This window comes from Anser cygnoides, chromosome 5 (genome assembly GCF_040182565.1).
Source record: "Anser cygnoides isolate HZ-2024a breed goose chromosome 5, Taihu_goose_T2T_genome, whole genome shotgun sequence".
Lineage (NCBI taxonomy): Eukaryota > Metazoa > Chordata > Aves > Anseriformes > Anatidae > Anser > Anser cygnoides.
Genome location: NC_089877.1, coordinates 65205785 through 65232968, shown reverse-complemented (window position 1 = coordinate 65232968; position 27184 = coordinate 65205785). Strand labels below are relative to the sequence as shown.

General features: G+C 46.8%; 1 protein-coding gene across 5 annotated transcripts in view; it reads right to left on the bottom strand.

The window, feature by feature from the left end:
* MDGA2 (MAM domain containing glycosylphosphatidylinositol anchor 2) overlaps positions 1–27184 on the bottom strand; it is a 336382-nt gene that overhangs the window by 49411 nt on the left and 259787 nt on the right. For all 5 annotated transcript variants that reach the window (XM_066998721.1, XM_048065998.2, XM_048065999.2 and 2 more), the window contains 2 exons: positions 22930–23199; positions 459–607 (listed from right to left, as the gene is read on the bottom strand). In XM_066998721.1, the coding sequence (XP_066854822.1) occupies positions 459–607; positions 22930–23199 (419 nt within the window). The remainder of the gene's footprint in view (positions 1–458; positions 608–22929; positions 23200–27184) is intronic.

The window sequence follows — 27184 nt, the reverse complement described above, 5'->3', positions numbered from 1 at the left end:
GGATCACTACACGTTTTGGTAGCAAAGCTACAGCTATTCCTGTATGTATTAATTTACATGGAAGATCTAATATAAGATATATAGATACATAAAGATAAAAAAGTTTGATTTCATTGCAAGCTTCTTTTATGCAATCTTTCCAGTGTATCTTGAGCTGCAGCCTCTGCAAACCTGAGGAACTGCTTTTTAATCTCTGAGTTTCACACTGGAAACGCGCAAATTAGTTTCCAGGATCTGCACACGGCAGAGGACTACTCCTGCAAGACGGCAGCAGATCTTCCAGAAGGAGGAGAGACAACTCCGATTCACAGAACGTGAAAAGAGGGAGGAAAATGAATAAATAACGTAAAGTAAAATAAAATAAACAAAAATGAATAAAGTAAAATAAGGCCAGGCAGCCCTCACAGAGGTCAGCACATCAAAAGGCACTTCCCGCATGAACCAATTTCTCTCCTCACCTGCCTGATCCCTAGGCGATAGGCAAGGATGCGGTCCACAGCGTCGGGGTTCATCTGGGTCCACTGGAGGCTGTAGGAGTAAACACGGGGTCTGTTCTGCCACAGGGGGTTGTAAGTGTCGTAGTAGAACTCGGGGGCATAGGCTTTGCCTGCAGGAGACAGCAACAAAAAAGGGAAAAGAAAGAAACCAAAATGATCAGACAGGCAGTTTTGGAGCCAAGTGTTGATACCCGGCCTGTAACCGCCCTCATCTCCCTGCATTTTGAGTCATTCTGTTAAACATCTTCTTCCAGAAACATATTTTGGAATTATCAGCCTCTATTCTTTTTTAAAAGATTCATGGCAATGGTTTGCCTTTATCATTGACTGATTCCTCAATGGCATTCTTGGCCCAGGTGTGAGCAGGAAAGGGGAAAAAAATCACTGATCTTCTAACAAAGCCAAGCTGGAGCGATGTAACATGTCTCTGCACTAATTTTTCATGGCCCAGCTGATTAAAATAGAGATATCAAAACAGGCTGCACTGCACTGAGCAGGGAAAGACTCAGTGACAGCTGCTGTACCTGGCACAAATAATACAGAATGACTTCCGTGAGCTGGGAAATACAAGATGGATATTTCCAGCGACTGCTGCCTTCATCGCATCTTCTCCTCTCCCACCTCCCAAGTGAAAATGTACATAAGCCATCTTTTGTAACAGTGCAGATGTGCAGACTTACAGCATTATGTTTGTTATTTAGCAGAACGTACCAATCTGCACAACAGATACAAAGGGGAAAATGACATCTCACAGTGCATCCTTGGTTCCACAAGCATTTCACTGAATACTCTTATAGCCTTCTTTCTTTATAAAGGTGAAAAACTTAAGCACGATTCCCCAAACATATGACAAAACACTATTTGAATTCATTAAATGTGAGTTTCTTTTAAACCCATGAATACCAGTGACACCTTCACAGGTAAAGTACCTTTGTGGCCTCTAGGGTGTCCCATAAAGAGTGATTTGTGTATAACAGCAAAACTGACACTGAGTGCCCAACCTGGTTGCCCAACCATAGGCATGTAGTGGCATCTGAGGTGCACAGGGGTACCTGAGATGTCTAACCAGGGTGGCAGATGTAACACGGGAACTGTTAGAGACACAGGATTTGCTAGAGCCACAGCTGGAGCTGCAGGCACCATCCTTGAGCCTGTACCACCAGGCACCGCTGCACAGGCAAGTCAGTGGAGTCCACAGAGGCTCCCAGAAGACTTGGTAGGGTTAGGGGCAATTAGAGCTGCCCCAAAAACCTTTGAGGGGACAATGGTTCCTTAAAATTCACAGTTACAGCATACCCCAGAACTCTCAGTGGATTTGGCCTAAAGGAACAACGTGTTTCAGAAGTGAAAGAGCACACACATTCCAGAGAGACACTCATTAGCTTTTTAAGTCATTTTTCATTTATCTCTTTATAGCTCATCACACCACCACCACAACGTTGCTTCAGTTTCTTAAAGTAAAAAAAGTTTGGATTGACTCAAAACAAGTTTTAACAGCTGGACTTGTAGGAAGCTTGATTAATCACCAGTTTTTGTCCTGACAGATACAACTGGATCAAAGCCCCAAGTCAAAACTGACTCGTTCATGGCACAGGTCCATCCTTGTCCTGCATGGCTCTGCCTTCTTTGAACTTTCTATGATTTGAGAGCACTACTGTTGGGAACAGGACATGGCAAACACAAACCAGGTTCTGCTGTGTTAAATGTGGCATTTTATCACCTGAGTAATGCAAAAAGGAGATGAAGCATGGAAAACAGAAACATTTGCAGATTGTGTCCTCCCATGAAGGTCTACAAGAGACTTGGCATTAGACAAAACCAGAAGCAGAATGAGGTCTTTCCACATCCCAAAGCTCATACCTCTGTTCTTTTTCTGTGGGGATTTTGCCAGTGGAAGTAATTATGAAATGCAATGAAAGACACAGGATGGCCTCAGGAGATGTGAGTTGCCTGCTCATGTAGACCTAGGAAAGGTGTATGCATTCACTACTCAGCTCCTTAAATTCGGGTATCAGGAGTGTATGCCAAAATACACAAGGTATTATTAGAGATGGATGGGAAGCGTTTGCCCTAGATGTCTCAAAACTTCAATCATCAGAAAGGTATTGAGAAAAGAGAAAAGAGAAAGGAAAAGGATTGTCAATATCTTGTGGTTACTGAGTAATCTTTTACCTTTGGCTGTGTTATCCTCTCCAGCCATGCCTTTCTTTCCAGAGGATGAAAGGCCCTTTTAGCCAAGCTAGTTTAGCCAGATTGCCCAATGAGGCTGCACATTCAATTAGAGCAGATTAGAGCAGATATGTTAGTGCTGAAGTAGCAAGCAACAATACTCCAAGGAAAAGAAGCAAAGCTAAACTGCTGCTTTCAAAAATGAAATGTAAGATAAATGAAAAGAGGATCACTGGTTGGTAAGATTTGTTTTCCTTATTTATGTGCAGTGGAAATAATAGAAAAAAACCTCACGCTGAATGCAAATGATAATCTTCCCCCTTCTACTGCAGGTGGACATAATGGCATCTCTGGGGGTCTACAAAAAGGATCCATAATTAGACGCTTGTCACAATACAGGCACTTGAACAACATAGTCACCTTTTGAGAAATAATGAGGGCTCATGAAGAGTTGCATTATTCTAAATCCCTCCTAACAGAAGAGATTTCTGGTGTGAATGGAGATGCTGAAAATTTAACAACACAACATTAAGTCCTTAACTTGCACACTTCAGAAGTACAAGAAAGCTGGGCAGAGTTTTAGCGTGTGCAGAAATCAGATGTTGCCTTTGATGGTGCAGGAGCTACGAGGCACGCAGGCAGTGTACCTGGCCATGGAAGAGCTCACGTCACCAAGACCCACCACCATCCAACTGTTCCATTTCCAGAGCAGATGTCGTCCAGCAAAGATTCTCCCTCACCACAGAAATAAAGAGATGATGAAGGGTGTGACAGAGCTAGCAACAGCCCCTGGCTCAGCATGACTTGGGTGTGTGGAGACAGCAGGTCACCTAGAGGAAACCACCTGCATTATGGATTAGCTCAGCAGCCAGCTCCAAGCCCTGGTTGTGTTTGCCAGAGGTTATCATGTATGTCCTGACAGCAGAGATGTCTCAAGCACACAGAGTGTGGGGTTGCTGCTGCTCATACCCCATCTGGGCATCCCTTGGAGCTGCCAGCTCCAAATCCATCTGCCCTTCTTCTTCCAGTCACACCAGCCTGAACTTCCAAAAGCAACCGCCCTTGTTTTGTTCTGAGTATAGGAAACATTTGCCTGGCTCATATCATTTGCCCTTTTGAAGCACAGGCAGCAGAAGTCACCCTCCCCTCGCTCCCTTCAGCCTTTGCAGCTGGATTTATTACAACTTCTCAGGACAGGCAGGCAGGGCTCAGCCTGCCTCTGAGACCAAACCTCACCAGGCTCCAGCTCACTGGCCGTACCTGTGACAAACTGACCATCTGAATGCAATTTTGATGCACACTGGCCTCCTGCAGCCCAGGAAGGGACCCCCAGATCTTCATCAATTGAGTTATATTGGGGAAAAACAGTGAGAAGTGTCCTTGGTCCTAAGGAGAGCTCTGCACAGCAGAGCCAGGAGGGCCTCGTCCCTGGGCAGGGCAGCCTCTCACTGCCCCGCTGTTCCTGGGGGTCCCGAAGGAGGAAGGTTTATGCCATTGCACTTTTTTGTGTCTGTTAAGGCAATCTGCAGTCAGGTTTAGAGCTCCATTAACATGTACTAGCTTTAATTAATCCCTCCCTCTGTGCTCGCACTGCTGGAGTGCGAGTAACTGTGATGCTTGGGGCTCTGCCAGGCAGAGGAGGCACGGCACAGTTTAATGCAGAGTATTATATTTGTTTTCCTTCCCACCACTAACAAAACTTTTATTTTTTTTACCTTCTGAGTGTGTTGCATGTGCACAATACAGCAGGTTGTGGCTGTGTATGGCAGAGGGCTGGAGCAGGGGAAGGAGCAGTAATGCCGAGTGTGGTTTTGCTCATCTGGGCTGGCACCTGCGTGAGACAACGATGCACAAACAGACCGACTGTTTGTGTTTGAAGGCTACATGGCTACAAGAAGTGTGAATTCCTCCCCAGCACGCTGGCAGAGGCCACCCAGCACAATTACACATCCTGCTGCATTCACTGCTGCTGTTCCATCAACCCGAATGCATCTGCCTACGAAGCTGACAGTTACCAGCTACAGCAAACTGCCCTCCTCGGCACGGGGTGGGTCAGGATTTTAGCTACCTCCTTCCTGTTAGCACAGGGTGAAGAAAAAAGCCCCAGCACCCTGTTCACCATCGCCTTCATCTGGATTTCAAGAGCGCATCCCAGTCCTACTGAAACCTCCGAAGTGCAGAAACACTGTGGAGGGCTGTGATTATTTCTGGTGAACAGCAGTTTTTCCTTCTTGTGTCTACTTTCAAGGGGCCAAATGGCTTTTTACTGGGCGTTATTGCATCTCTCCTTCATCGCAGGCAGATAGCACCCAGGGGAATATCCTACCTGCAGAGCCACCTCCAGGCAGCAGCTATGGATGGTGGCAGGCTTTCTAAGACAGTATCCTGCTCTGTCCCCTGCCACTGGATAATATCTTTGGCCACAACTTGCTACGCATTAAATTGTATGAAAGTCTGAAACAGGACTTCAGGTAGATGTGATAACAGGTCTCAAAAAGTATTGATCTGAGGATGTGACTGTGATTAATTAGTGTTGCACAAAGGAACACATCTCAAGGCCCTTTCTGAGCAGTTGTTCCTAAACATCTGGGTGGGACAAGAATACGCTCACTTCTAAGATGCATTGACTGTGAGCACTGACTCAGTTGAGGTGTTCTTCGTATAATGGGTAACCATCTAGGGAAAACTTAAACAAGAATATTCATAGGGAAAACAAACTTGCTGCCTGCAGACTGTATCTCTCTGCACTGAGCAGTTATCTGAGCCACCTTCTATTGAGGCCACATCAGTACTGGGGGCAGTGTAGCATGGATCCTCACCACGACAAACAGCAGCGTCCCTGAGACGGAGCTGGAGAACAGGGCACAAAGCAATCTGCAAAAACACCTCAGCAGCTCCAGCACCATCATCACTTAGAGCCCTAAGCACTGCTGCTTGACTCACAGAAATGTTTGGAGTCACAGAACCATGGAATATCCCGACTTGGAGGGGACCCGCAGGGTCACAAGGATCACCAAGTCCCACTCCTGGCTCCACACAGCACCATCCAAAAATCAGACCATGTGTCTGAGAGCAGTGTCCAAACACTCCTTGACCTCTGTCAGGCTCGGCGCGGTGACCAGTGCCCTGGAGGCCTGTGCCAGTGCCCGACCACCTCTGGGTGCAGAACCTTTCCCTAACCCCCAGCCTGACCCTCCCCTGTCCCAGCCCCATGCCGTCCCCTCGGGTCCTGTCGCTGTCCCCAGAGAGCAGAGCTCAGCGCCTGCCCCTCCGCTCCCCTCGTGAGGGAGCTGCAGGCCGCCATGAGGCCTCCCCTCGGCCTGCTCTGCTCAGGGCTGAACAAACCAGGGGACCTCGGCCCCTCCTCCTACTTGCCAGCCCAGTGTGGGTTACAGCAGGATTTCCCCAGGAGCTCATTAATTCAGAAGAGGTTGCAGACCACTAGAACATAGCTGCACTGATGCATTTAGCCATATTTCTAGACAATCTTCAGTTTTTCAACCCATGTGCAATAGCTGCACACATACACGCTGACCAAACCAGCAGAAGACATGCATGTTTTTTAATGTATGGATTCGGTGACAGCAGCTAATCAATATTAAAGAAGTTACTGTAACAGACAGTGTTAAAACATCATTAACTTCTGATGGATATGAGTCATCAAGTTACATGCTTAGTTTCAGTAATTACTTATTTCATAATGAATCCGAGGCTGGATCAGGAAGAGGAACAAGCATCATCTGTCAGCAGTCCCAGCGTGGCAAACAAATGCACGGCTCTTCCCCAGGAACAGCCCCTCTCACTCAGAGCCCTTTTGCAGTCACCAGCATTTCTTGTGCAGCTTGTTGCACAAAGCATTTCAATTCCTCCAGGCAGTACATCTCAAATATTATCTACCTCTCTGCTAGCATAAGGCCAAAAATAGTATGGAAGACAATAGGGAACTGATTCATAGAAAACAAACAAGAACAGAAAAGCCTCTTCTTTGTCGCTGCTTACTGCTGAAGTCATGCTACATCCCTCTGCATCACTGAGATCTTAGCAAAAGCCAAAGTGCTGTCCTAAGAAGGGAACTGATGCACTCACTTACATGGGTCCTGAGCTGGTACCTTCTAGAGAAATTCCTTGACAGGTCACAGGAGACCTTTCCCTGGCTGTTTTCACCTCACTCGGTCATTTATCCCTTAGAAAAATGAAATAAGCTCCCAAACGAATTATTTTATTTCACTTGCCAATACATGCCTTCCAAAGCAAAATAAGAAATCAAGAACATGCATTGCAAATCTAAATTGTAATGAATGCAAACACAACCCACTGATTTCAAGCAATGGCAATAAAATGAACAACGACATTCTCTCCCTAATTATAGCAGCTGACTACATACCCCAGATGGAGTCTCAGAGTGCCGGGTTAGTGTTTATGCTGGCTTGTCAGGCAGAAACAAACAGTAGTAACTGTGCAGGCACAGCACCAGTAGCAGTGACAGCTTTAGTAGACACGCAGACAGCACTGAAGGAATCATTTCCTTGCGTTGTCTGTTTATGTTCCCCCTATCTTCATATCTATTTCTGCTAATTTGCTTGGCGTTAGACGGTTTGTGAATGCAGCATCTTTGCCATCTCTGTTCCATATTGGTAGCACATATGCTCTTTAACTTAACATGACAAGGAGTTCAATATAAGCGATGATCAGGGTGTCTTGCACTTTATAACAGCAGCTATAAATGTTTAGGGAAAAATAAAATAAAATCAGAGATTTACAAATGCTTCCCCATCTGGCAAATTCAGCTCCAGACCTTTCTATCTTTAAAATGCATGAAGAGTATAAATCCTAAACAAAACAATATATTTAACTGTGTAAAACACTACGAGAAACAAAGTTTATGAAAAATGCTGCCCATTACTGTGCTGTTTTATTGCAGGATATATATTTTATGAAGGATTTTCAATAAGAAAGAAGAGATACTTTGTTCATTATTTGCATACATGAAAGAGAATATACGTCTTCACCTTCCTGACCTGCTCGCCCTCAGCAGCCCCTGCAGCTGCTTTGTGCCCCACCACAGGCTCATCCCTCCCGCTCCCCACAGCCCCATTTCGGATTTCCCACTGCCACTGCCCCTCCTGCCCGTCCCCATCCGTCCCAACCCGACAGGTGCCTGAGTCACAAGCAGCTCAGGATGCACAGCACAAAGGAATGGCTTTCAACATTTGGAAAAGTGTCTCTTTATGATATATAAATATATACATACATTATTTTTTTCCCAAAACTGCTCTTAGAAGTGAAAACACATTCTCCAATCGCCTCAGTCCCTGTGGGAACCCCTCCTATTCAAGGTCACATGTAAACCAGCCTGTGACCAGCTGCCTCCACTTTTTCTCCTCAAATTTCAAGACAGCTTTAACAAAATCAACTTCCCCCTTCCTGAGCGCCCATTCTGCTTTGCAGATCGGCCCCCGCTGTGGCTTTCTGCGGTCCTCTGTTCTGTCACACCATGTACAGGCTCCCTCTGCAGTCTTCTTCTGTATTCTGCATTTCATACGCTACCTGCTTCACACCAGAAGTCACACCACTTCACATCCCTCTCTTCCACGGCAGTCTCTCCCTAATGAAACTAAAAACTAAAACCAAAACCTAAAGCTAAAAACCAAAAGCTTGGCTGATTTCTTTCTCCAGTGATGCAGCTACAGACGCCCTCTTCCCTGCTTGCAGCCACCATCATCCTCACGTCAGTTACTTGGGGACAATATTTCTCAGTTGGGACCTTCTGTAAAGCCTCAGATCTTTCCATTTGTACTACTACATTAGGAGTTTCATCTGCACAACATCTCTGAGATATCGCACGGCCAAAACTTGTGGATTGATGGCAAAAAGCACAGATGTGGCCTTCCCTTAGCCATCCTAAAGAGCCACGTCCAGGGACAGGTATTGTTTGGAGGCAAATACAGAGCCTGGGAGTCTCGGTGCTACCACCTGTACCTGCAGCTCCAGCTGACCTCTGAAGTAGGGATTTGTCCTTGTATGAGAAAATTAACACAGAAACCTGCTGGTCTGACAGGAATGGGGCAGAGAGGGCAGGAAGGCGAGGCCTGAAGAGCATCTAAGTGTGGAGTGGTTCTAAAGCCAATGAAGAGCATTAGCAATAAATAATCCCCACTACGCAGGCGGGTGAGGCTGCTGCTGTGGGGAATTCCTTCCTGCAGGAACAGAAGACCACGTGCCCGCTGCTCCCAACACTATGAGCATGGGGACGATGCTCTCCCGCACCTCCCCTCTCTTCCCATGGGACTAAACACTCGGTGCAGTGGTGGTGCTGCCCGGCAAAATGACTTGCACTGTTTTCCTGCTTCTTTGGGCAGCCTAGCTAATGCAGCTTTCAAGCTGCAGCTCCCAGAAGCACACCTAAAACCAAGCAGCACGTGCCGGCAGAAGTCTGTCCCATGGGGCAACCCCCTGCTGCATTCACCCTCCTTGCCCTTCTTGGGTGACTCACTTCTTTCTCTTCTTCTTCCCCTAGGGAAGTCTTGGATCAAAAATAAATAAATCCGCACCACTGTGAGAACCTCAATGGCCCCTCCCTCCGCTCCTTAAAGGTGAGACTTTGGCCTCAGATTGTAATTAATTAATGTCATTTTTTGCCTCTTCCTAGCTGACAGCAAAAGCACGCTGGAGACCCAGCAACAGCGCCTCACCACCTTTGGCAAAAGGTCACGTTTGGCACCACTTGCCACACTGCCGACCTGTGAGAAATAAACATCCCAAACTTCACAACCCTGCTTCAGCTGGGTCGGGAAATTAATTGTCAAGAAGGCAGTCACCGGCTCAGCACCCACTGCCTTTAATGGGCTTTGCACCAGGAGATGGGCAAAAACCCCTGTGAGCACAGTGAGAACTGTCTTTCTTACCTGCGTGCCTGCTGTTCAGCCTGCCCGGGGCGGGTTGCTCTGGGGCAGTGCCACAACCTGCTGCCGGGGGGCTGGCAAAGCTCCTGTTCATTCGCATTCCCCACCAGCAGGAGCGAGTTCAGCAGGAAACAAAACACCACCGATCCTCCGTGTGCTCTGGAAATTGTCTTTCCTGTTGCACATTTTTCGGAGCCACTCTGGGCTCAGTAGCACTGTTACATTCTCCACGGTCTCCAAGGTCTTTAATTAAAATCAAATACCTGCTGTGCCCAGCAGATGAATGACAAATAATTTTTTAAATGGCACTGATACTTCAGAAGGAATTTTAAGACCACACAGGCAAGAATATAAAGTGGCATATGGTCTTCTACTGTTTCCTGAAGTTCCCAGCCATCCATGACTGTTCCTATGCTGGAAAACAGACTACGCTGGAAAACACAGACTGGGTGGGGAACAGAAATAAAATACCACACCGCCAGTTTGACTTGAGACGTGGAACTGGGATAGGAGGCTATTGCAATCAGTGACACAGTAAGAAATTTTCTCCTGTCCTTGAGAAAGATAAAAATGTTACTGCAACCATCATTAAGCTTTACATGAGAGATTATAACTTATACAGTCAGTTTATAGCCTGTAACATTCATTTAGACTTACTGGAAAGCTAATAACTTATAGTCAGCTTGTAATCAAATCTTCCTTAGAGAAGCAGTGCTACAGACAGTGAGGATTTAGAGGTAGTTTGTATGGATGTCTTCACGAGGAAATAAATTAATTCTAACGGTAAGTCAACCCACTCACTCTGCCATACCAAAAGGCAGCTCTCTCCATCCTGAAATCTAACAGCTCACGGCTGCTAACGGAGCTCAGCCCATCCAGGCCCTACCTCAAACTCATGTCTGCTCACCAAAACTGAGAGCTTTTCTGCCCAAGCTCGAAGGATCCTGCCCATGGTATGTATCTGTGCTTATTTCCAATGCCAAGAACTGCAAAGCACCCACACAACCCGCAGAGCACCTGTGACACCTCTGGTGCACACAGGGAGCTCAGCAGGCAGCACACCCACCTGTGCCCATCGTAACAAAGCCACCAGTACAAAAGCCCAGAAGAAATGGGTCCGAGGGTGCTCAGCTCCCCAGCTGTGCTCAGGCACTTGTCTGCAAGATGGAGACGGCCTCTGCCTGCTTCTAGCGCTGCTGAATTTGTTCCTCTGCCCTCAGTCGCTGCTGCCCTGCACATCCCTGCTGTATCCAGGCATCCGCAGCTTTGATGTAAGCGGACCTGGCAAATTATAAGCTATTTGCATGCAGGAAAAAAACTCAGTAGAACAGCAGTTATGAACACGTCTGCACACAGTGACACACAAAAAAAAAAAAAAAAGCATGAAAATGCAAATAATGTAATGGCTTGCATGTGTAATCTGGCATCAGTTAACAAACATACCTCTGTTCCAGCTCGCTATCACTGCTATCTCTGTAAGAGCACCCAAGTGATACTATCACGGCGCATTTATCTGACACCACAAAGCCCGTCTGCTTTTAAAGCAGAGAGGAAGTGGGTGGATCAAGTTAGCTCCAGACACTGTTTTGGACACTAATTCCTTCTAAGAGAGGAGGATTTGGAAGAAACAGTCCTGTCTGGCAGTGGTTTGGGCACCTTTGCACTGGCTCATGCGTGGCCCCTGCGTAAGACTCGCTGCTTGGCAAGCTGCTGCACCCCAGAGCAACAGAGACAGCAGAGCTGCGCTTGCCATGGCCAAGGACAAAAATACGGCCACCTCTGGATTCCCCAAGGGCATGTGTGCAGACAGGGCTTCCCCTTGCTTTGGGCATTGCAGCCCGGTAATTACTCCATTAATGCCCCTTCACTCCTAATTGAATTAGTTTTAACACCATGGCTGAACTGCTGGCTAAGACTTGGCAGCACAGAGCGTGCGATGCAACGCAGTGGAGCTTGGGTACTCCAGTCCCACTCTGGGTTTCGATATGGTCCCAGAAGTCAGAAGGAAACAGGACTGGTTAAATTGTTTGGAATTATTGCACAGCCTTCTTGGTAGCCAATTAGCACCAAATAAGTTCTGTGTATGTGCAGGAGCTCTCACAAAAGGAAACTGTGTGCTCACAAAGCAAGAATACAAAAAAAACATTTGCAAATGCAAAATCATTGATTTCAAACCCAATGAGGTTAAAGCAACCTTGTATAAAGTTCTGCCCACTCAAGAAACACAACTTTCAGACCAGGTATCAGTAAAGCTGATTCCAGAAATGAGACCACGAGCTGCTAACATGTTTTCAAAATATGGAGTTGCAACAAATCTTCTCCATTTATAAACCTGCATCATCTTCAAAGATCTGTAAAGAAAGTCTTGGCAAGAACTGGATGTCATTGTACTGTTAGAAAATAGTAGGACCAGTCACCTAGAAAACGAATTACAAGTAGGGGTTGACCTGGAGATTAAAACAGAGGCAAGTGATTCCAGATGAGCCTGAGTGAGAATGAGCCAAATGCAAAGGCATTGCTGCACCTGGGGCTCCCAAAAAGGAAAAGTGGCAAAGGAAAGATGTTACAGTGCCTCCCCACAGACTTTCAGTCTATTCAGTGGGACTTGCACAGACCCAGAATTTAACTGGCTGGATGTAATTATAATATTACATGCTACACCGTGTAATTAATGCAGAAAGAGGTGTAACCATACCAGTATTTTTTTCACTGTGTTTTGCATTGCCCTTCCACACAAAATTATTCTCACTTTTGTTTTACGGCGAAACGGAACCGAGGTGAATTTGCAAGACGACATTAGATGTCTATACTATTTTATATCAACAATGAAGAGGCCTCGGCACGTGTTCACGTGGCTCGCCTGCAGCACAGCGAGGCCCAAGTGCCCCCGCCAGGCCCAGAGGGCCAACAGCCAGCCCCCCAGAAGCACGGATCCTCAGGTACTGATTTTTTTCAGCTAAAGCCCTGGACCTTGCCTGTGAGCAAACGATCGGCTACGCCTGGCCTCGGGAAGGAACGCCCTGCACTCAAGGAACAGGGCTCCAAAACCAGGCGGTTTATGCTCGGATTTTGTGCTCCGGATGATGGGCAGGAGCATCTCCCCGAGATGAGAGCTCCTGATTTAATAAAACAGGTGACTGTTAGAGTGATGCTGCATCCTGCTGCCATGAGGAAGCCAGCGATACGGCGTGGATGAAAAGTCTCCGAGGATTTCAGTTAATTTAACCTGTCTGTTACTCCTCTGAAACAGCCGAGCTGCAGCAGTGCTCAGGACTGCGCTCTATTCAAGAAGAGCGAAGCGCATTATCCAGAGGTGAAGTCTGCCTTCAGACAGGATTTTAGGTCATGGCTCTCCAACTTAAACCCTCTCTCGCTTTTTTTTTTTCTATTACCTCTCTCCCTTGCCACGTTTCGGTGTCACGCTGTGCCCTGCCTGTTTCAAGCGTGTAACTTGTCCTTGAGTTGCTGACCCCAGTCACTTTGGCAGTCTGGAACACCGGTACCATGCATTTAGCCAACTCCGCTGCATATTCGTACATAAATGCAACTTTTAAAGTAATTCTCCAGTTCTAACTGTAAAAAATCGTCTGAAGGTTTCAGAAGGGACATAAAATCCCTTACTTGGGCGGAACACAGCCTCATTAATGGTGCGTGCTCTTACGGCTTGTCTATACTGGGACACACTCAGGCTTGAAGATGTTTTATCAATACCTTCTTAGTGCCAAAAAAGTTCTGCTCTATGGAGATAATCTCCTACATTGATTAATCATAATCTGTCAGAGGCTTGGAATGGTTTTATATGGCAATATTGTTACATTGGGGGGGAAATCTTCAGCACAAGTGCAGTATCTTTACCACCCTTTTTTTCTGATACTTAAAAAAAAAAAAAAAAAGTTCAGCTTAGGTATTTTAAACAGTTTTGTTTCTTTTTTGGCACCACAACATCCAAACTGAAAGGAAACAGGAAAACTGTCACGTTGGGGGAAGCAGCAAATGCCATCAGCGTTGTGCAGGGCTTCGGGGAGAGCGAGATCTGGCACCCTGCCCTGCTGCTGGGACAAAGTGTGCCCTGCACAGTCGGGGCACGGCGGAGCCCGGGGCTTTCTGCGGGGCTGGAGGGCTCTCGGGGCGCCTCCTGTCTCCGCCCCCCACGATACCACCCCACAGAAGCCAGCAGTGGAGTCAGAGCAGGATAAAAGATGCAATAAGGAAAAGAGATGCACATAATTCATTGTAAGGATTAAGTGAATAATGTTGTTATAAGTTTGATTATGATATTGATTATGATTTTAATGGAAAACGGAAAGCAAATTTTGACTGAAATCAAACAAAAATATTTTTCCTCAGCTTTTGCTCTTAAAAAAGAAAGAATCCTGTACCAATTAATTCCATGTTGGCTTTGGGGAGAAGGCAGGCTGAAGGCGATGTAATTTTCTCCTCTGTACCCGTGTGTTTCAGTGCAATCAGTGTGCCCCTCATACGGCTGGTTTGCTTCCCGCAGCAGGGGGGCCCATGGCCACGTCCCTCCTACAAGGAAGCCACCAACCTGGTGACTGCCCTGGATCGAGCTCTGTATTTAATTTAGCTATGTTTTGTCCACAGTCCTTCAGCATATTTCATGCTGAATTTCCAAATACCAACCCCAGCCACTCCAGCAAGTGCATTCCTGTGTCCAGAGGGCCCTGCCACTCGTGTGTTCTCATGGGGCACAAAACTGATTGAGGGAAAAAATACCCTTTGTTGAAGGGTTTAATGGGACCTCATTGCTGGACACATACACATTATTTAGATTAGTGCAGACACGAATTCTGCAGTTGAGGAAAAAAGCCTTGATGTTTTCCTGCGCTAAAGAAGCTGTTTTGAAGTTTGATTAGGTTTTCTTTGAACTACATAATGTTTCAGAAAACATATTCCATTTTACTGGGTTTAACCTCTCTTCACTTATCTTTGAAGGCCCCCATTTCTTCTTAATTCTGTTAAAAAGCCATTTCTGCTGTGTGCCAAACAGTGACTTGGTTGGATTATATTAAAAAAATAAAAAAAAGTTTCTCTTTCACTAGCATCTTAAGTTTTTCAGGACAGCAAATATCAAAGGTAGCTCTTTTTGACTGTAAAAACTGATTTTTTTTTCCTTCTGAAAGATGTGCAGGCTCTGGGAAATAAATATTCATGGTGAAAATGCTCCTGTAGCTTCACCTGTGAAAAGAGCACCTTCTGGATAACCAACAGCCTTTAGACCCAAGCAGCAGGGCTGTGCAGCCTGACCCTCGGCCAGGCGCCGGGCAGCCTGGGCAAAGCCCTCGGTCCCTGCCGAGGAGAAGGGGCCATGCTCTGCCTGACATCCTTCCTCTTTATTCGGCATTTAGGGATTGCCCAACATTACTGATTCCTTTTTAGCAGATCAGCCATGAGTCGTGCTCTTGACAACACGCTCATTTACATGGAGTCCTCAAAGAACAGACAGAAATTCTCTAGCTGTGCTAACACAGTATTTTCCCAGGAAAATAGCACAGATTTTTTTTAGTCTTTTTTTTTTTTTTAAATTTTCTAAATCAGGTTTGATTTTTTAATTTGGTTTTCTGGAGAAAGTGGCACCACTAAATACAGGTGAGTTTTCAGTAAAGCTTCCTCCTCAATCATGCATAAAAGCAGAGCAGCATTGGCTCGTAGTTTTCCTCCAAGACACAAATGCCCCTGCAAGGCAAGAGGGAAGAACTGGGCCAGTTCAAGTAATAACCAAGCCGAACAGAGTGGTACAAATGCTTGGTTTAAGTATGTAGGGAGAGGCTGAGCCTTTGTCACCGCTGCTGTAACCCAGCCCGGCTGCACTGCAGACAGCCGAGATCTGCTGCCACCTTGCCAGGTCGGCACACACCGAAGTGGCGTGGTTTGACCATGCCCAGGGCTCTCCTCTTCTGCAAAGCCCACAGAAGAAATCATCCCTCCGTCACTACGGTGTTGTTAAAAGGACATTTACTTTCCGGGGAACAGATACATCCCAAACTAGGGTGATAATCAAAAACGATCATGTCAGTGGGATTCTCCTCCAGGCACAAGGCTTGGGCAGCGATGCAGTCGCTACAGCAGTGTGCTCACCCCGTGCAGAGCACAGCAAAACTCCAACCGGTGCTACACGGCTGTCCCCCAGGGAGTCCCTGCTGGGGCACCAGCAGCTGCTTCACCTCCCGGTGCTGTCGAGCGCTTGTGCACCCTGCTGAAGACAACGGGAAAGTAAGACGGCTGGTCTTGCTGATGCTGAAATATTAAGAAAAGAAAAAGGAAAAAAAAAAAAAAAAGGCAGGGGGGGAAGCACTGTTCTCTACTTTTGCATGGTTTAAAAGCAATTTTCAAAAACAGACATCAGTGTGATAGCATCTTTGTTCAGGCTGTAAATCAGCAGTAAGGAGATGAAAATTCAATCCGAGGCTCTCAATAACACTACCCAAGAGAAGATGATAAAGAGCAAAGGGAATCGGACCTTAGCCTCAGCCTTGCACTCCAGCAGATTTCAAAAGGATAACCATCAGAAAATTGCCCATTAAAGCAAAGTATCTGAGTGCCTCCTGACAGACGGGAACGCGCCGCTGAGCGACCCAGGGCCAAACTACCAGAAGTATCTCAACGGTTCAGGAAAATGTCATGGCTAATCTCGAGGCAGATGAAGTATCTAAAAGCAATAAGTAGGTTAGTGCCGCATGTTCCCAAGCCACGCGAAATCAGACGTGAATGTGCCAGGGGATGAGAGGCCAAGGACCACTTTATTTACCGAAAAGTCCCCAGGCAACATGTGCAAGCTCCAAGACGGTTTGGACTTTAATGATATGAAATTGTCTTATTTAAATTAATATCTACAAAGTTATAATGAATTAGCCAAATAATTAATGTGACTAGCCATCTAAGACGACAAACCAGAGGATTTTGAGGTAGGGAGCAGATGGAGCACAGAACTGCAGTGTAGTACAGGGAGGACAGGACCATCCAAGGACCTGACAGTGGGATATTTTAAGAGATGTCTGAGTGTGCTGTTGGTATATTTGTCTGGACATTTTGACCTCATGACTGTTATTTGTGCTCTGAAGCCAGGCTGGGCCAGGCGGTGAGACCGCAGTGGGGAGCGGCGTGGGCGAGTGGTGAGAGCCGGGGGATGAGGGTGAGCTTCTGCAGCCCCCTCCTGTCCTCCCCATTCTGTGTCCCTGGCTTAATCTGGACGAGAAGGCTATAAAGGGCCGAAGAGATGCTCTAGGGGAGAGAAATGGCTGAACTGAACCCGCTGGTAACGTGGCAGACGGCCGGCGGGCACCTGCTCTGCCAGCACCGCGCTGCCGCCACGAGGAGAGCCCCCGCTCAGCGGGGTGAGACAATGACAGAAGCCAAACTTGGAAACAAACAGAAAAGCTGAAATAAACAAAGAGGAATGACAACACTGAAGGGAAGATCTTGAGATTAAAAATTTATGGCAGCTTGCTAACGGGCGCTAGCACATTGCTGCAGGGCTCCCGCGTACCTGTGCGTGCGGGGACTCGCTCGAGCAGCGGGGACGCAGGGGACAGGCACAAGAAGACATTGGGGAAACACCACGGTATCAGATATGTAGAGGGCATAAACAGGGGAGATTTGGATTTAAAAATGAAAACCCCCAAGCCCCCTGGTGCTGACTCTAGATGAGAAATTCTGAATCCACCGAAGTGGATCAGTTTTCTTTAGGCTTCAGTCAAGCCGGGGTTTTACCCTGCCAAAAATAAAAACACTAAGTGGTTTGGAGGAAAAATGTCACATATTAAAGAAAAAAAAAAAAAGATAAATATTTAAAAGAACAAAGTAAATATAATTCCTTAATTCCCACTGGGGGAGATGTATAAAAGAGAAGCAGAAGTGTATCTACCAAGGAGAATATTTGTTATTCTAAGAAAAGAACAAGTGTATTTCCAGCACTTGCCTCTCCCATGCCAGCTTCCTCAAAGAGCACGGGTAACATGCCTGTGACTGTCACCGATCATCCTGCCTTGAGTTTTGAAACTAAAGGGACACTACCAATGGGGAGCACACATTTTTGTCCCAAATGGCCTTTAGTATTACTCATATAGAAACACTTAGCAGTGGTAGAATGGGAAGAGAGAAAAGGAAAAATATTTTTCTGGTTTTCATTATTCATCAGCACCTGACGTTGATGTACCACACAGCGCCAGCCGCGCAGCCAGCGTCCCCGTGCACTTACGGAGGACGTTGGCAGGGAGAAGCACTCAGGCCATGGGCGTTTGCTTCAGTTCTGGGCCATATTTTCATTCAGAAATTAGGATAAAACAGATGGCACACACCTCAAATGGGTCAAAAGCTTACTTGCAGGTATTTCTGCCAGGGACCTGGTTTTGTCCCTAGGTTAGAGTAATAGAGTGCCCTGGACTGCTCCTTAAACGGCATGTGAGGAGCTGGTGCTGCAGGTAAAACAGGACAGTGTCCTAAAACATAAGCTCTGGAACTATCCCTTGCTCCTTCATGATTCCCTAAGAATTTCTAAGAAAAAAAAATAAAATGGGAAGCTACAAACGACACAGACTTCTGTCCCTTAGTTCAGAGCAAAGGCCTTCCTTAACAAGAAAGGATTAGCGAAGCTATAAAACTTTACACGGCAGAACACTGTTTAATTCAGCTAATGGGGCCACGGAGAAGAGCCCAACACCCTGCAATTCCAAGTGCCTGCAATTTGATTTAGAACGATGTCCTCGCGTATCCTGCCTTTCAGGAAAGGCTGACGGCAGTGCTGATACCACTTCGGCACGATGCCGCACAGACCAGCGGCACCGCGTGTGGTGCCGACGGCAAAGAGGAAACACAAGGGCAGAAACTTCCCAGCTCTCACAAGGGCAGAAACTTCCCAACTCTCACACACATCCAGTGAGGATGTCCCTACGGGGCTCCTGGGAACCACGCAGCTCCTACCGGAACGGATGCCGCAGGCATGCAGACGGGATGGGTCAGTGCCCGTTCACGTTCAGGTTCCCTGTGGCCTGGGGGAAAGGGAGGCAGGAGATGGGGGATCCGTGAGCGGACACCCCCAGCTCGCAGTGTCCCTGCTGGGGGATATGGGCAGGGTGCCGGCCCCAGCTTTGCTCGCGGCGTGCTTTAGCTCAGCACCGGCAGCGTTCACCACTGCTCACACCAGCAAAGCTCCCGGCGGCGACCCGAGCACAGGGGCGGCCCCAAAGGGTTGCAAAACGGCAAAGGCACCACGCTGGACCCTGTTGTGGGTAAAAGCTGCATGCCTCAATAACACAACGGCAAGAGCTTCTGGCCCGTGAGCCCCTGATGGTGGTTTCCAAGGAAATGTCAGCACGCTAGGGATGCTCCCTAGGAAGGGAGAGCTGTGGGCATGCTGGCAGCCGACAGTTCTACCCTACGTGACTGGCCCGACATCAGTGTCGGCCAGAAGCACTGAGAGTGAGAAGTAGGACTGGATAAGTAAATAATTAAATATTGGCTCATTAATTAATGCAACATTTAATGGGGAAAACAAAGGGCAACCAAAACAGAACAACACAAAACAAGCATCCAAAACTGTCTTTGAAAATGAGTCTGATGGAGCTCTACTGTGGGGTCAGAAATCAGTTCCTAAAAGTAACAATGTCAATGCAATGACATTAGCAGCTTTCTTTAGTGCTACCCAGCACTATAAATCCTAATTTAGACAGCATCACGGATATCGTATATAGCACTGTCAGTCCAGACCTACAGGCATATTTCACAATGCAACCTGAGCGAAGGATCGTACAAGGGTGTGTTTCTGGCCCTTTCAAACACGCTGAGCTGCAGTTAAACAGCTGCAAGAATTTAACCTGGATGAAACAAAATGTTGCTTCCCGTACTTCAAAGCAACTCTTTGGACAGCAATTTTTGTAAACAATGCAGCCCGAGGCAGGCAGCAGCGTGACAGATTTCAGTGCAAGTGGTTAAAGCTTGCCAAAGTTATCAGCCGCTGAAGATAAAGTGCGATGCTGACACTCGTCAGGTAACCTCAATTACGGATAATCTTAATCCTAAACAGCTCCCCGGGTGCGCAGAGTATTGCTAAACGACCCCTGCTGCAGAATCAGCTCTTCCGCCAGCAACACCACTGCGTGTTTGAGAGCTTAGGAGTCTGGAAAATAAAGACTTCAGCCCCCCCCTGGCTCGAGGAGGCCCAAGTTCCCGTCCACAAGTGTCCCCGGGGTGCCCAGGGGCAGGATCTGGCCCAGGCAGGCTCCAGGGCTGCCCCCGAGCGGTGGAGCCCATCACTACATCAGCGGGAAGTGCACGGGGCAGATGAAGACAGCTTTAAACCCCAAAACGTGCCTCTTCCCACACTCCTCTTCCCCAGGGGACAGAAGTCCTGTGCCCACCGTGCGGCATCCAGCAGGTGACACTGCCTCCGTCACCAGCACCCTCCTGCTCCCGGGTCCTTCCTCCACACGCACGAAGCCCTACGAATAGTCAGCGCCATTCATGACATTTTCTGCATCCGAGGGTTTTTTTCTTTTCAATTTGCTTCCAGTCTTGGCAGGGTTTTAATCACACACTGACTGAAATGTTCTTTCTGTCGCTCTTTGGGCATTATGTGCCCCATCGACCACTGAACAGAACACATAGATTGTGGAGCTGCGAGCAGGGTGAACTCATCCTTGCTTTCCCACAATTTTGCTTGTATGTTCTCATTTATTTTTAAGACAGTAGCAGGTTAAATCTGCCTCAGGTTGGCCCATCCGGTATAAATCAACTCCCTTTTCCACATGTGATTTATTTAGCTTGCATCTTCTCAAATTTGGCTCCGAATCCAAGTGCAATAAAAACAGGTTTTGCAAATTCTAGGGCCGGCATAAATCTTTTCATGCAGGCGCTTTCAGTTCTGTGCTGAAAAGCCTTCTCTTAGCATACCAATGCCTCTCCGCAGCCCTTGCAACGTAAGCATTGCAGCACTCTGCTACTACACGAAAACCTGGAAATAAAAACAGCGGAAAATGGGCTACGACGACTCCCATGGTTACACCCAAAGTGCGCCACTGCTGCCAGATTCCTGCCACGGGTTATTTATTTGGCTTTTTTCTCTGTGTGTGTGTCAAAGAAGTGACCTATTTTTTTCCTGTAATCACATTCCTGGTGAATGTAAACCTCCTTTTTACCATTTCGTCATTTTTCTTCTACACTTTCTCCGTTCCCCAGTGCTTTAGTTTCATCTATCCTGATAAGACTTGGGAGCAGAACACATTTGCTGCCGTTCCCTGGGAGCAGTTTCAACTCCGTGTGTCAGAGAATATATTTACTAAATATGAGCGTGTGGGATTTAACCTTAAAGGACTGAGGAAAGCACGGAAGTCATAACCCAAAGGGTTACTTTCAGCATCTTTAACGCAACGACGCAGCATAAATTCGCATAATGGTATGGACTAAAAATGAGCAAAGCACAGGAGGGATGAGAGACAGAGTGTATCATAAAGCCATTTTAGTACTAATTTTCAGTTATGTGCCTTGCTTTGGCATGGTAATAAATCACAGAAAGCCACTCAAATTGCCCCAGTCTTGGCAAAATAATTGCCTTAGAATAGGTTTCTACAGTATCGGGTCCAAAGAGTGATGAACAGCAAATTGAACTGCATTCACTCGTTGGAGGAAAAAGATTTTTTCTCTGGTTTCCTTCAGAGCCACCTTCTGGATTAAACTCCAAAGAGTTGGAGAAGCCGGTGGCTGTGAAAATACCTCCAAGCAGGCTCTGAATGATAATTTAGCCAAAGGCTTGATTACATTTAGAAAGAAGTAGAGCCATCAGTCACCGGGTACTTGCTCTGTTCCCACCACAGTTGTGCCGCACGCTGCTGGCCCTGGTGTAATCCCTGCAAATAAGATGCCAACCGACTACATCCAAAAGAGAAAAAAAGCATTCACGTTAAATCAGGACAATTTTTTTTTTTCCCCAATAAAACCGAGTTTAACTGAAAAATGCTGGGGAGCTGAATCAAGAATGTTTTCTTTGCTCCCAGGACAGATGTGTATAGTGGTTCTCCCCTGACATCCAGGGCTTGAGCAGAGCAGGGTCCCTCAGAGGTGTTTGAGAGACTCCTCAGGGGCAGGGAGCTGAAGAACCCTGTGGCACATCACTTAAATCCATGACCTTTCTGCTGCCCTTTTAGCAGTGAAACTGGTAATAACACCCATCACCCTAAACAATGGCAGGGCTCAGGGAGCTGTGCTCAGGTCTGGTTGTAGCTGGAGCCAGGTCAGTAAAGAAGAATAAAATCCTTACTGAGATGGGCCATCTTTTCTTCTAGGATAGCTCTCTTTTACATATTCTGAAGTCCTTGTTTGTTGGCTTCTTTTCCTACTATTCCTTCCAAGAAGCTGATGGGAGGGATTTTACGCTGCAATGGGACTACTGCTCTTGCAACCCTAGGGAGGCTGGGGCTGCCCATGCCGGCCTCTGGAAAGTGCCCACGCTGAGCAGGTGCCTGGAAATGAACAAGGGGTTCCTGTCCCACCTCAGACCTTGGGAGGAGATGCCTCATGTAAGAGCTTTTCTCCCTCCCGTGATGCTAAACAAAGTCTGGTCAACGAGCCTAGAGGGATGGGGAGCCTCGAGCTGACGTGGCTCCAGCTACAGCAGGACCTCAGCTTGGGCCCAGTGCCTGCTGCAGGCAGGGGGTGCTTGCAGGACCAGGCAGCTGCGGCTTCAAGCCATGGAAACTAACATCCAACAGAGGAAGAATTAAGACCTGTGTTTCTAAAAAACAAGTTAAACTTTCAGGTCCAATAGGGGATATTGATGATAAAAGACATAAAATATGTCCAAATCCAGCGCACGGGTAGATCGTGGCAGGGGCCGCACACCTGCCCCGAGTCTGTGATCTTGTGTATTAGGGTCACGGGGCTTTAGCTTTTTGAGGCAAGGAGCACATTTCAACACCCTTCTGTACCTGGGTTGCATGAAGTTCCTCGGGACTGGGGTCTGCCTGCTCACTGAGCGTACCAACAGAGAAGGGGAAATTCATGCCTTATTGCAAACTTCAAACAGATGAAATTTGCTACCTGATGACTCTCTCAAGACTATTTCAAAAGCATATTGACAGATGCCCGTGGAGGAAGGATATTTACATTTCACATGTAAAAAACGTTATCCTTGAACCAGCGAAATAAGCTAAATCTCCTATTTTGTTACCAACCTCCCCGGAATCCAAACCAGATGCCCTCCAGCTATGAACCTGCTTTGAAAGACTTATCTCAGGCAATGCACGAGTTGAAGCAGAAGCAGCAGCACCCAACAACACACGAAGCCGCAGAGCACTCAGTCCACGGCCTCCACTCGTGCCAGCACTGCAGCACCACGATGCCGCCGAGCCTACCTGTGACGAGGAAGCTGCAGCGGCCGGCACCCGCCTCGTTGATGATGTTGCAGTTGTAGATGCCGTAGCTGTCGCGGGAGAGGCTGCTGACGGTGTACTCGGTGGAGTCCTGCACGTCGAACTGGCCCGTGCGCAGCAGCTTGCTGCCCAGCCGCCACTCGTAGGTCAGCACCCGCGTCGGGTACGCCCTCAGCACCCGGCAGCTCATGGTGATGCTCCGGCCCTGGCCCTGCCGAATCTCCAGGAAGGTCGGCTCCACGGCGGGGGGGTCTGCGGGAGACAGGAGGGGAGGGCAGGAGCTTTGTATTAGCGAGAGGAGCAGCGTTAACTGTGGGAAGGCTGCAGCACCGCATTCACAAGAGGGGAACCCAGAAATGACAATGCAAAACTTAATAGCAATAGGTAACAGCAACGTGTGCACCCAAGGCACTGTGTTCTGCTTATTCATGTTTTCTACGGAGTGCCTAAAGAGAAACCCAAACAGTCCAGCAGACACTGTGCTGCTTCACCCCTGCCATCACTTCGGAGGTCCCAGGCGCGTGCACACGAGGCTCAGCCTCACAGGGGAACCACCAGCTCTGGGACGTGGGGCTTTCTGCCAGGGGAAGAGGGAGGAAAAGAAATAAAAACCTTGACTCAGTGGAGGCAAAGTGCACAAGGCAACAACTGCCCTGGCATTGGGTTCAGGGCAGCAATTCTGTGTTCAGTGGTGGATCCAACTTTGCAGTGAGAGCAGAGGGATCCCTGAAGCAGCACGGTTCCCCCAGCAGCTGCCTTCAGGCTTCAGCAGATCTATATAATCGTATGGTTAGCTCTGCTATCCACTCAGGTGGTAGGTTTGATGTTCCAGTAAGCACAGAACGGGCCATCTTCCCATGACTTCAATTAAACTGCATTTTAAATAATACAGATTTGTGGTCACAAACTCTGACAGACTTTTGATTCTAGCAAAATACAAAATAAATAAAATATAGATACCATACAGTGTATGCAAAAACCTAACTTCACCATCTCATTTATCTTTTGACAACTTAATCATTGCAAAAAAGAAGGGCAACCTGCAGAGGACGATGCTGGCACGGTGTGGAGGTTTCACCCTGCTGGGCAGCTGACCTCCAGCACAAGCACTTCTCTCACTCCACCCTCCTCAAAGGGAGAGGGGGGAGAACTACGGTGAGAAAGAAAAAGGCTCATGGGTTGAGACAAGGATAATTTAATTAAAGGGAAAAGAAAGAGAAAAAAAAGTAAGCAAAGGAGAGGTGAGCCCCATCCCAGCCACAGCCACCACACACAGCTAATTCGAACAGGCAACGTGCATGGGAAGCACGCTCACGTCTCACGTCTGCAAGTGGGTGCAAGCAGCGACATGACATTTTGCCTCTTTAAAAACATGGCCCACTTTTTAGCCTATGAAAAAGAAGGAATCCTGAAAGCTTCCTGTGCCAGCAAAATACATGCGATCTTTGCATCCGTGTTAAAAGGTGTGTCTCACAGGCAGAAAACGTAAAATGCCCAATGAGCGCTGCAAGAGAAGGATCTGCACAGAGTTCACGCGGCGCTCCCTTCAGAAAGAGCTCTTACAGTTATCGCTTCAAGAGCATCTTGTCCTTAGGTCCTTCACTGATCGGTATCTCCATCAGAGATACCACTAACCTTCAGACTCCCGATATTTAATTCCCTACATAATGGACGCTGTAAACAGATTCCCTCAGCTCCTGTAATTTAGAAACCGCGCTTGCACGTGCACTGCTGCTCATCACCTCTCGCTTAGAGGAGACATCCCGATGAACACAGAATGCTTGAGATTCAAGTAAGCTTTGGAGACAGCACTGCTCAGAGCTCACGACATCCAGCTACCGTATTTGTAGCTCACCACAATAATTACCACTTATCTCGTAACATAATCTAAGCTGTATGTGGAACGACTGGGAGAGCAATTCCACAGTTCTGGACCAAAGTGAGCAGAGAGGCACAAGGGGTGAACAGCATCAGAGACAGGACACAGAGCTTGGTACGGGGTGACGAAGTGGCAGACAAACAGCCCTGAGGACAACCACCCCAACTGACACTCCGTTAACACCCGGCTGATGAAGAAGATAGTGATATGGAAACTGCCAATCCCAAACCCCGTCGATCCCAGCCTGACCCTTCTTGTGGTTTTATGTGGTCAGCTCACGCGGTAAACTGCATGTCAGGTATCACGTGGGTGTGGGTAATTCTTAGGCCAGATCCTTAGCTGGTACGTGGGCTGCAGTACAGCTACAGATAACAGCAAATAACAGACCAGAAATTCTAAATCTTCAGTACCGCAAGCCTTCTTTCCATTGGTAATACCATCCGATTTTGTGTCATCAGAAAATTTCATCAGCGCGTGACTGTTCTTTGTGCCCAGGTACAGAATAAAGAATACAAAGGAAGATCGATCCGTGAGAAATTCCACTAGCCTCTCTCTCCAGCCTGACATTTGCCATTTCAACACGACCCAATAGTGCCTTCATCTGCCCTCGCTTTACAATTCCTCCACCTTATCCAGCTTTGCTAATAGTTTCCCACGGCAGTAGCTTTGCAGGGAATTGTTGGCTTAAAGATAAGAGCTATTTTACAGAAATAAGATGTGCCAGATCTCAACTTTCTTACAAGGGAGAGCTATTCAGCTAACCAAGCCGAACCTGCCGTTCACGGACTCTCCCTCGATTTCCCTCTAACCACCCTGCCTTACTATTGCTTATTCTTTCCAAATATCTTCTGAGTCTTGATATTTTACAGATCCCAGAGAAATGACTACTCAAATTCCCCAATATTTACTACAGTCCAGTCCCTTCTCCTCCCAGAGAATTAGGCTCTCCAAGTTTTCTTCCCGCTTCAGTGGTGATAATGCTGATTTCCATACCCAAAATCTCTTCAGCCCTATTACCTTTACTCCCAGAGCCAACATAATATTCTTTTAAAAGCCGGTAAAATGTTCACCACCTTCAAACCAGACGCAGATTATCCTACAAATAAATACAACATAGGGGTGGTCAAGCACTCTCTGATCCAAGGACTGCCTCAGCATCCTCTGCTGATCCCGGGGAAGAGGCAGAGCACAGCCAGCACCAGGGTGTTCGGGGACAGGAACTTTCTGAAAGTTGTGTGTCTGTTAAATAGCTTTTAATGAATGATTTTGCTATCATTTTCTCCTATTGCTTTTGGAACCTCTTTCATGTTTGAACATTCAAAACTTGTCTACAATTCATAATAATGTCATCTCTTTTCATTTGTTTTGCTATTTCCATTCGATGCACCCTATTCAGGGAACAATAATTCTGTTCACCTCTCCGCGGCAGCTCTGCTTTAATGACTTCTGTCATATTGGTATTCAGTCCTCTCTTTCTTTCTCCCCTGCTTTATTTACTCATAAGATACTTTAGCCTTATAAAAAGCTTTTAAATAAAACTTTCCCCTGCCTTTAAGGTCAAAACAGTCTTTAAACTACAGACTCTCCATCTATTCATGAGCAGATGACACCCAGTGACAGAAAAAGAAAATTAACTTTGGTTGCTCATTTCAGAGTTACACTTTTACAGGTAATAACTTTAATGGAAAAGGAAAGGAAGGATAAAAACTACAATATATGATTGTAGGCAGTGCTAACAGTTTATTTTTATGTTTTTTGGTTTTTTTTTTGGTTTTACAAGATCGTGACTTCACAGCTAGCGAAGGTGGGAGCATCCTGGGTATCTCTTCTGAGAATAAAGATACTCAGAAGGAAACTTACTGCGTAGCTGTTTGGAACTTGTATGTGTTTAATTCATTTGCATTAGCTCTTCCCCAAGGCTTCGGCAATTTGATTTAATTTACTTTGCTGTACTTATTCCTATCTTTCATAATTCCAGTATTAGTTTTTGAAAAATATATGGAAAATCCGCAAAGGGAGTACACTTCATTCTCTTAAACAATTATCTTTGGGAAGCAAACAGTCTGAAGTTAAAACAGGCTTTATATAAAAGTTTAATGAATTTTTCAGCCCAAGTACTTTCATGTCGTAAGGATTACAAAACGGAAAATTAAGTCTCCCCAGCTATCAAGAGAAATGGCAGCACGGATGCTTGTTTGTTTCAGACTGGACAGCTGCTCTCCATGGTGCGGATCATAGCACGGTCTGTACAGCAAGATGTGTTAAGGAGAAAACCTGCAATTCAGTGAATTTATTTAGACGGCGTGACCTTGAGCAGAGACTTCACCTGCCAGTTTCATTTCTCCAATTTGTATTCTA